The 10991-nt window shown below is 42.0% G+C and overlaps 1 protein-coding gene across 1 annotated transcript in view; it reads right to left on the bottom strand.

The window, feature by feature from the left end:
• Window positions 1-5127, bottom strand: part of LOC140331887 (uncharacterized) — a 58123-nt gene extending 52996 nt beyond the window's left edge. The window contains exons 1-2 of the mRNA XM_072413221.1: window positions 4914-5127; window positions 3082-3183 (exon numbers count right to left, since the gene is read on the bottom strand). Coding sequence (XP_072269322.1) covers window positions 3082-3183; window positions 4914-5060 — 249 coding nt within the window. The 5' untranslated portion in view covers window positions 5061-5127. The remainder of the gene's footprint in view (window positions 1-3081; window positions 3184-4913) is intronic.
• Window positions 5128-10991: the final 5864 nt, after the last annotated feature.

Genomic DNA, 10991 nt, shown 5'->3' with positions numbered 1-10991 from the left:
CCCCCCCCCCCTCCATTAAATCTTTCCTCTAGGGTTCCCTTTCACAAGTCCACCCTCCTGCCTTCCATTCATTAAAGCTGACCTCTAGCTTCCCCTTTAATAAACTGGTCCTCGTACCTTCTCTTCAATAAAGCTGCCCCCCAACCTTCCCTTCATTAAATCTGCCCTCCTGCCTTCCCTAATTACCTCTGCCCTCCTGTTTTCCCTTCCTTAAATCTGACCTTCAGTCTTCTTGTTAAAACCTTTGTTCATTAAATCTGTTCTCCACCCTTTCTTCATTAAAGAGAGACCCCACACCAAAGCCAGTCTAACTCAGAATTCAGAGCTGCACGTTGCAGCCGAATGAAGTGACAGAAAGAAAGTTAAGTGTACCTGTTGTTTTCCCGCATTATTGAACACTGGTATATTATGAGCACATTGATGAGTTCTATTAACCATTATGTGCTGATTGTTTTCTATTTCACCTCCCCAACCTAAAAAGTTAATTATTTTTTTCTTTGATCTCCTATTAACAAGGATCAATAAACTGTATTGATCGTCAGATGTCACTACAAAGGCTGAATTGTTGGAATGTGCAAGAACAGTCCCTATGTCATCCGTAATGTGGAAGCTTTCCAAATACAAACTACATCAACTGTATCTTTAGAAGTGTTTCTTAGCCAGGGTTCCTCAAGAGGTTGCTGGGTGTTTCATGAGCAATTTGTGTCTCACAAGTCAGTTTAACTGACAATTTTTTGTTTTCACTGACACAATTTTTTTGGCTATGAGGGTGACATTCTTTATACTGGCCAGCAATGTAAAAGGAATTCTTCCTAACCCCTCGTGTCAATGAGCTGTGGATATAATAATGAATAATTTAATTTTAATTATTATAAAATATTATTAAGGGGGGGTCCCTAAGCTGAAAGTTATTTCAAGGGTTCCCCATGTGTTCAGGAAACTCTGCTTTTGACTATATTTATCATTTTTTGCTCATCAATTTTTGTGCACAGCCATTGGAATCCCCATGCATTGCTTCTTTCAATGTACAGGTAGTCCCCAAGTTAAGGTCATACCGACCCCTACTAGATACGAACAGGGCTTCCCTGCTTGCTGCGTGCAGAACAGAGGCTTGGAAGTGGGAGTGGGGCAGTTTGCATGACTTGCATAAGAAATCTTTTGCTAAACACAGCTGAGGTTGTGGGTGATCTTAGAGGGGTGAGCTCTTTCTGCAGCCTCTTTACTGACCTAGACAAACTCTGCAGTTGTTTCTTTTTGCATATCAGAGCACAGCTTGCTCCAGAAGTTAATAAATGTCTAGGCTCCATAAAGATTTTGTTTGGGATTAACTCAGAGTGAGGATTTTAAACAGTAACTGACACCACACTGCCTAATAATATTTTGAGACAAACATCTGTCCTAAATGCATTTATTAAAATAATGTACCTGTTCCAACTTACATACAAATTCAACTTCAGAACAAACTTACAGTCCCTATCTTGTATGTAACCCGGGGACTACCTGTATAATAAAACTAACACTCATGCTGCCCTCTATTGGCCAATTATCAAAAGTGTACACCGGTCACACTAGTAAAAGCTAAAACAAAGAAATGGCTGAATCTTAGCAAATTGACAGGCAAAAAATGTATAAATGCCTCTAATTATTTCTTTGGGATGCTGACTGAGTCCACCATTAAGGCAGCACCTTTCAAAATGATTGGCCCACTACTGCACAATACTGTGCAGAAAATGCACATCACCTTTTTTTCTAATGCAACAAAGCTAATTTGTCTTTTTTCATTAGAAAACCATTTGAAATGAATGGCCTCGTATTGGAGCAACCCATGTAGGTTTGAATCTGACTTCTAGGATTGGTCACATATCTACAGCTAGTCTTTGTGCTGTTGTATTTTTTGGAATTTGTACGCAGTAAAGCCACACATTTTTAGCCTTGCCATAAAGTTGATTGAGTTGCAGTTTGTGTAGGGAGTTCTTGTTGTGTGAATCAGCGGGGGATCCCGGCTCAGGACCTTTGTGGCTCAAAGGTCGTCTCCTAGGACGAGGCCTCTCGCATTGCTCAACTCTTGCGACTATTTAAATTCCCAACTTGTCTCCCTGAGATACCATCAACGTGATTTGCTTTCCCTCGTCCTGCATTGATGTCAGTGACTCCCCTCCGCAGAATGCAGATAGCTCTGCGACCGTCATCATGTTACCAGGTGTATATTTGAAGAACTCTACGCTGAAAGAAATAATTCTAGCAAATACAATTGACAACCCGAGGTGCAAAAAAATTTACCAAAATATTTACCAAAAAAATTTACCAAAATTTTTTTCACTAGCAATTTTTAATCTATCCCTGTCTGCTGCACATTTGGAAAGCTGTGCATGGCCCCAATATTTAGCAGTAGCCCAATAGTACTGTTTTGGGATGGTGTTATTCCATGGCCATTGTGCACCAGTTGCACCATCATTACCCACCCTATGGCCAGGGGTGTAGTCGTAAAAAAAAGAAGAGGGGACACTGTACTATCCATGGTGATCCTACATGCGAATCATTGTTAGGTAAACGTGCTTGCCCCATTACACCCCTGTCTATGTGTCACTCAAAGAGGGAGGAAATTTACCCCAGAGTGATGTCATAATACCAGAACCGAACACCAAGTCTGAGCCTGCAATAGGAGAGTGGGTGGGTTGTGTTCAGAAAGACGACCAGCCCACTGCCCTGAGCCTGCAATTCTTTTGGTGAGACATGGTCCGCAGCTCTGGCCGGCGCGCCCCTCTTGACCCCGCTGGGGGCGGCCAGCCAGAGCTGTAGACCACCAAAGAATTATTTGCTAATTAAAAGTGGGCAGATGTGCCCATTCCCGAAAAAAGTGAGGGCACGACATTCCCACCCCTGCCCGTCCCACTACACCCCTGCCCATGGCTGAAAAAGGTAGACTATGGAGTGGCTAGGTAAAACAGGGAGCTGGTAACCCTGATGACTTTACTTCCGTCTTAAACTTCACTTACAGCGCTCCTTCAGGTGAAAATTGGTAGTACATGGTCATTGATACATATATACTTTTTTTTAGGTGGGAATAAGTCATCAATATACCTGAGTCTTCTCCTGCAGATTCACACCCAGTTCCAGGAATCTTTCCACAATAGACAGCCGATTCTCTCGAACAGCAATCATAAATGGGGTCAATCCAGAATCCTGCAGACAGGAAGATGGCGTGAGTGTAAATAGTGTAAGTAGAACTCTATCCAAAAAAACATGGGATAAATATGAAAAGCCCAGAATTGCTTCTGCTGCACAATGTACCATCAATAGAGATGAATCTGCAATCCTTTTCTATGCCATTAGATGTGTTCTAGTCCTCTAGTTTGATGGGGATCCATATCCACCCATTTCTCCATGACCTGTCCAAGCCAGTGGTCAGAGAGTGAAGGGAGAAGAGAGTGAGGTCATATCTGTGCCAATATGTTCTCTCCTTGTATCTGCAAGATCAATGTGGCCTGATTTAATAACGCTTTCCAAGAATAGAGAAGATAGACTGTCATAGGAGAACCTAGGTGATCCAGCAAACCTAAAATTATTCTGATCCAGAATTGAAAACATTTGCCTAATGCAAATGATAATAGCAAATAATATTAAAGAAATCCATTCGATTTGCTGGATCACCCAGGTTTTCCCATGATAGTCTATCTTCTCTATTCTTGGAAAGCTTTATGAAATAGATATTGTGAGCCATAGAAACCAGAAGCGCTCCATATCCCGGTACATGTGGGTGACTGGCCGGGTGCCAAGCTTCCTACTTCAGATCCAGTTACGGTGAGTCAACGGGTCGTTAGATTTTATTACAGGTGTCTCCCGCCCACACAGTATTGGTCTGTTCCAGGAATGCAGGTCTGGCTCATTGTCCTCGTATTGCGTGTAATACACTCGAGACGATGGAGGTTCCAGGAGGTGAACGCTGAAGAACAATGCAATTGTCTAGATTTGGTCGCACAAGGCTAGGTCTGGCGGCAGAGCTTAGGAATGGTGTGGGAGAGGGAGGCAAATTGTGATTCTGATATTTTATTTCTTTGCTAACTGCTAAAGGAAAACGGCCTAACCTAACATAATGACCAAAACGCGGTCTAGGGGACCTATGAGGACGATGAGAAGTGAAAAAATAAAACATTTTGCTATAAAAATGCATTTTTCCAGCTAATTTGTCAAGGTGGGAAGGCTGTGTATGGGGTAGGTAGGTGGGAAGGCTTTGTATGGGGTAGGTAGGTAGGAAGGCTGTGTATGGGGTGGGTAAGTGGGTAGGTAGGTAGGAAGGCTGTGTATGGGGTGGGTAGGTAGGTAGGAAGGATGACTGTGTATAGGGTAGGTAGGTGGGTAGGCTGTGTATGGGGTAGGAAGGTGGGAAGGTAGATGGGTAGGATGGATGAGTCTGGCTGCAGCTTTCATAATAGATTGTAGAGGAGAGTTGGGTTAGGGGATTACCATTGGAAAGTGACACATTGAGGGTTTTGCCAAATATGCCAGAAAACAAAAAAACTATTTTAGTGTCATCATAAATTCCTAACTCTAAATTCCTGATCTAAAAAAGCTTTTAAAGGTATTTTGTGGACACTTTGACATTTTTCATGCTCGAGCATTTTCATGGGTTGGCATGTCTGGTATCCATTTACTTGACACAAACTCATCTTTATGTGTTATCAGCAAATTGTGGAATACTTTGTATTTATGTACAATAAACGTGGATTTTTACTAAGATGTGCTAATATCACATGATTTAAACTGCAATATAATTCAACCCTATGGATCTCTGCATTTAGAAAAATATATAATGTTTGAAGAGCAGATTGGTGCATTTTAGAAAGTCTTTTTAGAATGAAACAAAAAGAAAGGATTGTTGAATTGTTTAAATGGAAAAGTTATTTCTGACTCACCGGGTCCCTTTCAGAGTCACCCAGGTCCCCCTTATCGATGCCCTTCAGAGTTTGTTCCAATGCAATCCACTCTCCTCTGATAGCCAGATGCAGAATTTTCCTGCCAATCTCACCATGGGTGCTGGCACCTTTCTCCGCATCTGACATCTTTTTTGGGTGCCTCTACTAGACTGGATGAAGCTCGGGTGGCATAATGATAACCAGGAAAGTTAGACATCGGCTGGCATGGCCCTGGGGCCCCTGTGTGCTGCTTCTTCTTTGCAGGAGGTAGAGGAAAGTGTCTTCATCTCCTTCTATTGACTCAGACTTCTAATCACTGAGTCTCACTCCTCCTGTGTATCCCTGTTACCCTGGCACCGGAGGCTCTAAATAGGGGGGAGGAAATTTAGGCATTTTCTATCAGAAGGGAGAAAATTGCTGTGCAGGCGGTGACTCCAGACTGCTCCATATAAAAGGTCCAGCAGACTTTACCATACCAACTTTTTGAGATGAGAAATACACTATACTAATACTAAAAAAAAAAAAAAAAGTCAATGGGCCATGTACCTTTAAAATAACAGTCATGGTGAATCTTAAGGCTCCTTGTGAATTTGTGGGTGAAAATCACTTGGTCCTGGGTACCCCTATATGGACGCTGAAGCAGTTTTTAGCGTCAACTGCAGCAATCGACAATTGAGTTGGGGTTGTGGAGAAGGAAAAGCAACTACGCTTCCAGAAACAATAACTGCGCCGAAGCCCCATCGCAATGCAAAGGCAACCATGTGCAAACTCTAGCACTAAGTGCTTCTCAGCTTCTCCTATGCAGTTGAATGGTTGAGTATTGTTGCAGTGTGGTAAGGAAAAGCAACTGCACGGCCGGAAGCAACATTGTATTATGAGGAACTGTGCCGAACTCCCACCACAAGGCCAATGCAAGTGCATGTATACGCTTGCACAAAGTGGTTCCCAACCACTCCTATACATTTGAATGGGAGCGCAGTTGAGTACAGTATGTGTTACAACGTTGCAATTTACCACAAATCTGAAGGAAGCCTAAGGGATCCAGCTGGTAAACATTTGGGCCCTTGTACTGTCACCCTGTCACTAGCACCCCTGCTGGAGACTACAGGTAGCTGCATGGTCACAAATTGCACAATTATGTTCCACTGCTGTCACTATCAGGAAGCCGGTGCAGAGCAATGATGTACAGCGGATACTGGAGCAGGTGCATGTAGAAAGGAAGCTGATTCAGCTAGGAGAAGATCTGCTTCACTTTGATAGAAAAGAATAAAAAAAGTATTGTAAAAAAAAAGCACAGCAATAGTTTTAATATAAATAGTGCTAGTGAGAATGTCTGTTAATGTAGAGAAGAGTTAGAACCCCTTTCATGTTTTTACTGCTATCCTGGCCTCTGTTAGATTTTTCCCAACTTTTTACATTACATCTACATTAACTACTAGTCATCCGCTTAGGCTAGTCACTAGTCAGATTTCCAGTAGCTGTATAAATCTTCAACTTAGCACCTAACACTTCTGGGGGTATTGGATGCCTGCTTGCCATGCAAAATATGAAATACTGTATTTTCAAATCTGTACTTCCTTAGTGAACCACCAGGTGGAGCCTTAGGGTCTATATCATCTGCCTATCTGTTTCCTGCTCTGTTGTAAAAAGAGCTCAATAGCTCAAGCTGTTGTATTGTGTTCAATAGCTCAAGTTGAACTTTCCATACTCCAACATGAATGAGTCAATGTAAAGTATATAACATGTATTCTACAGATGCCAAACAGGATCCTATACAGGGCAAAGCAGGTTTATTTAAAGATCCGTTACCCCACAGACTAATGTGCCCCGCTTCCCCAGTCATACAAACTTTATCCCCCAATGCCTTTATTTTCACCTTTTCTAATCTTTCCTGCCTGTAATATTATATTGCAGGGTCTTTTTCTCGTCTTCTCTGGGCTTAGCAAAGCTTACTGATACAGAGAGCCCTATTAACAGATCAGTGGCACTCCCCACACAATACATTGTAAATAAAGGACATTGTGGTGATGCCCCTTAAGAGAGCAGGTTCATTACACCTTGTACTAACAGTAAAGCTAGGTACACACTTCCAATAATTATTGTTAGAAAACGAACGATTACGACCAATCAACGATTATGCACGAATATACTTGAACGATCATATTGTGCACAATTCTGTACATGCTGTAATGATACGATCATTCAAATTTAATCCACCAACAGTGTCCACACGCTAGATACGATCGTTTGAACGATGCGGGAAGAGACTTGTAAAGGAGAAAGTGTATTGCAGAAGCATGCACGATCACTGAACGACCGCACACACGATAGATAGTGAACGATCGTCAGCCAATCAGATCCGTCGTGCCGGTCGTTCATTTCCAACGACCATCCTCGTTCGTCGGCGTCGTTGGTCACTTTTTTTAGAACAATTTTTAGCCAAACGGTCGTTCGTCGGACATTTCCAACGATTATTATTGGATGTGTGTACACAGCTTATGAGTCCTCGGTCTTCTAGGCTGAGTGACGCTGGTTACTATTTAACCCAGGAGAATGAGGACATCTAGAGGTAAAGATAGGATACTGCACTGAGTGAATGTATCCAAATCCTATATATATATTTTTAACAAAGGCTGAGGAAGATTTTTGTTAATTAAAATTTAGTTTTATTTTCAACAAAGAGAATTCTGAATGTTCACTTGTCAAGTTTTTATTTTGTGTTTGGGTGCATTCCATCCTTAATAACTGGTAATTCGAATAGCTTGTTCATTTGCACTTCCTGGAGATGGAAAAGGAAATAAAAGGAATTCTTTCTCTGAGAGCCCCCTGACAGTCGCGAGCCAGCTGGGACCCCTGCAGCAACTGGCATGGTCCTTGCCTGCCCTCAGTTGACAGCTCACAGTACAGGCTGCACACTGGGGGTGGGCTTTGCAGGCAAGGACCATTCATTTTGCTTGCTGGCTGAGGATGGCACACCCCCAAAGTCCTTCACATACAGACCCTCAAGTAGGAGGGAGCGAGGGAGGGTGGAAAAGACAAAAAAAACTGAGGAAGAGTGAGGACTTGGGCATTACAAAAAGAGAGGGGGAGTGAGAAGAATGGCAAAAAAGAGGAGACGAGAGAGGGAGCGATAAAGATAGAGTATGGGGTGAGTCAATTTTGCACAGGGGCCCACAGTTTTCTACATTGATGTATCTTTGTGAGAAATGGGTAATGTCAGTGTATTTTTCTCTGGGATTTCTTTGCCGTTAATTAAAGCTGAAATATATGCTAAAAAATTGTGTCTAAATATAAAAGTCTCACATATTCCTTTCTAATTCTTTATGCCTTTTTCACATTTCCTTAAAATCTGTCCTTATCCTTCATACACAGTGCATCATGGGATGTGGAGCTTTCTTATTGTGGCCACTGTGCTGCCCTTTAGAGTTCAGCCTGAAATAGTGAAAACCTCCAGCCGTCCCTATGCAGATTTACTACAGAAAACCAACACATTTTAAATATATCACACTTACCTCTTCCTCACCAAAGCACAGCGTCTCTCTTTTGCGCATGCAGGCAATTCTGACTCTAGGAGTGCCTACGCTCCCAAGCTTTCTCAATTTCGCCCATCCTGCCGGCCAATCAGAAAATAGCCTCTTAATCATCCCTGGCCATTTAGCTAGCTCAGACACAGGACTCAGTGTTCGTCTCCAGTACTGCCGAACTCCTAGCTCCACTGAGCAAGTTCCTGTACACCTATTGTTTAATTCAGTGTTTCCTCTGTCCAGCTCCTGTGTTAACCGGTACTCACTAATACACTGATAGCTTCATTCAAAATGTGTTCATGTAAGCAAGTTATCCTTCTTTGCCAACATCATTGTACATTTTTTCCTTTAGCCCTGATGAAGTGACTGTCAATCCCTGAAATCGGTTAGAGCTTGTGTATTTATTCTACAATAATCTACAGATGTCAATAGTTTATTGCGTTTTTTTACCTCTCTTGAACAAAAGCATTGCCCCTTCCTCTAGAGTTATGTGCTTACTTCTTTCCAACTAACTGGTCTGAACCTGAAACCTAAATGATATAAAGCAGCTCTGCAAAGGTAGTCACAGTGCTTTCATATATTTTCAGATGTGTGGTCTACAACCACATGGTTAGCTGCTCCCGGGTGTCTCTGTATGGGCTTAGCATTTGACAAACATTTTGTTGTGTGGTTGTGCGTGGTTTACTGCACAGCATGGTATAATGAGCTATCTCCAGCCCTGTAGCAACAACTGCAGAACCAAGTTCCCATTCAAGTTAATAAAAGCAGTTGGCTGCTTAATGGTGGCCAAAAGCTACATGTTGCGTCCAGGAACTGTGCCGCATACCACTGCAATGCGATTGCCAGTGCATGCATAAAGTGGTTTTCAACTGCTCCCTATACAGTTAAACAGAAGCAGCTAAGAGTATAGTTATTAATGTGGTAAACCGCTGCAGTTTACTGCATTTCCAAATTTAAAAAATTCAAACAAGTTCCCAATTTTCACCACCAGTGTGATCACAAATTGGACTGCAGCTCCCCTTTTGACTACCTCTCCCCCACATCGTGGTAATTACAGCTCTGATGGGAATATTATCAACTCTCCATTGACACATGCGGTTCACATTAGTGGTGGAAGTTGTAATAGCATAAGAGACATTTAGGTAGACCTGTTGTTTTGGCACAAAATGTTAAAGCACCACTTCGCTTACAGATGTCCATAAACCTCAAATGGTGGTAAGGCACAATCTGGCCAGATGTAGGCATCACTTTAAATGTATTCAAATTCGATGGCTCTGCTGTGCACAATGCCTACGACTTGTATTGGCCGGTCACAGGTAAAAACTAAGTTTTTTGGCCACAAGTTAATTTTAAATTGATGCTCTGGATTTCATGCCCCGGGAGGGTAATATTAAGCCAATGAAGGTGACAGTTATCTTTTTTTAGGCCACTGGAGACTAGACATGGGCTGTGAAATTCTAAATCATATTCCCAGTCATTCAGCAAGTCATGGAACCATATCTGTTAATGATATAAAACTGGAAATCAGGAGAGGAGGCTTAGCAAAGACATGGTGCAGGACTTTTTTTTCCAAATCTTTGCAATTAGGTCTCGATTTAAAGTTTAGAACTATAGGCAAAGAAAGGCTGGTGCCCTAATCTCCATCTATAAACACAGGGACTAAAACACCCCTTTTTTGCTTTTTATTAAGAAACAACAGACAGACAAAATGATGCTGAAATTTATGAACTGCAAAAAAAAACATTTTATAATGTTGCTTTGAAGTGGAAAGCAAAATAAAAGTTACATAAAGGCAGATGGGGGCAGATTTGTAGTTACAAAGGCAGCTTTTAAGTGGAATATATTAATAAACATACAGATATAAATATAAATATATATGTGTATACTGTATACAAATATCAAGATACTTTAGTAAAAAACCGGCACTTCAGTAAAAGGCACTCAAATAACAGGTATGGTATTGATAGAAAAGATGCTGATTGAAAAAAAAGATATTGGTTGAAGAAATTTCCTATACCCTAGTGGTAGGTGGGCAAACCCGTAAGGAGTACCCTGGGAGGAACAGGTAGTTTAGCTTAGTGACCCTTGATTCTCCAGTGTTTAACCCAGAAATGTTCAGTTTTTTTTAGACCTTAGTTTTAGCTTCTCTTCCTGATTCCTCTAAATGCTGCACAAGTATTAGGACCATAAATGCCATTTGATGGCAAACAGTTTGATGAATAGCATGGAATTATTCTGCAAGGGGGTTTAAATTTAAGGATCAGGAAAGGGGTTAAAGTTTGGCACCAAGAAGAGAGGGGGGTTCATGTTAAAGCCGCATACACACGTGCAATTCTTGTTGTTGGAAAGGATCTTTCACGATCCTTTCCAACGATAAGAACCGCAAGATGCATGAATGAGTGCTGTACATACAGCACCATTCTGCTCTATGGAGAGGGGAGGGGGAGAGCGACGGAGCGGCACCCTGCTGCACGCTCTCCCCCTTCCCTTGCATTAGGATCGCTCATCGTTCATAGTCCGTGGATCCGCCAGGACGGATCCACGGACGATGAAC

This window comes from Pyxicephalus adspersus, chromosome 5 (genome assembly GCF_032062135.1).
Source record: "Pyxicephalus adspersus chromosome 5, UCB_Pads_2.0, whole genome shotgun sequence".
Classification (NCBI taxonomy): Eukaryota; Metazoa; Chordata; class Amphibia; order Anura; family Pyxicephalidae; genus Pyxicephalus; species Pyxicephalus adspersus.
This window is presented reverse-complemented; position numbering and strand designations above follow the sequence as displayed.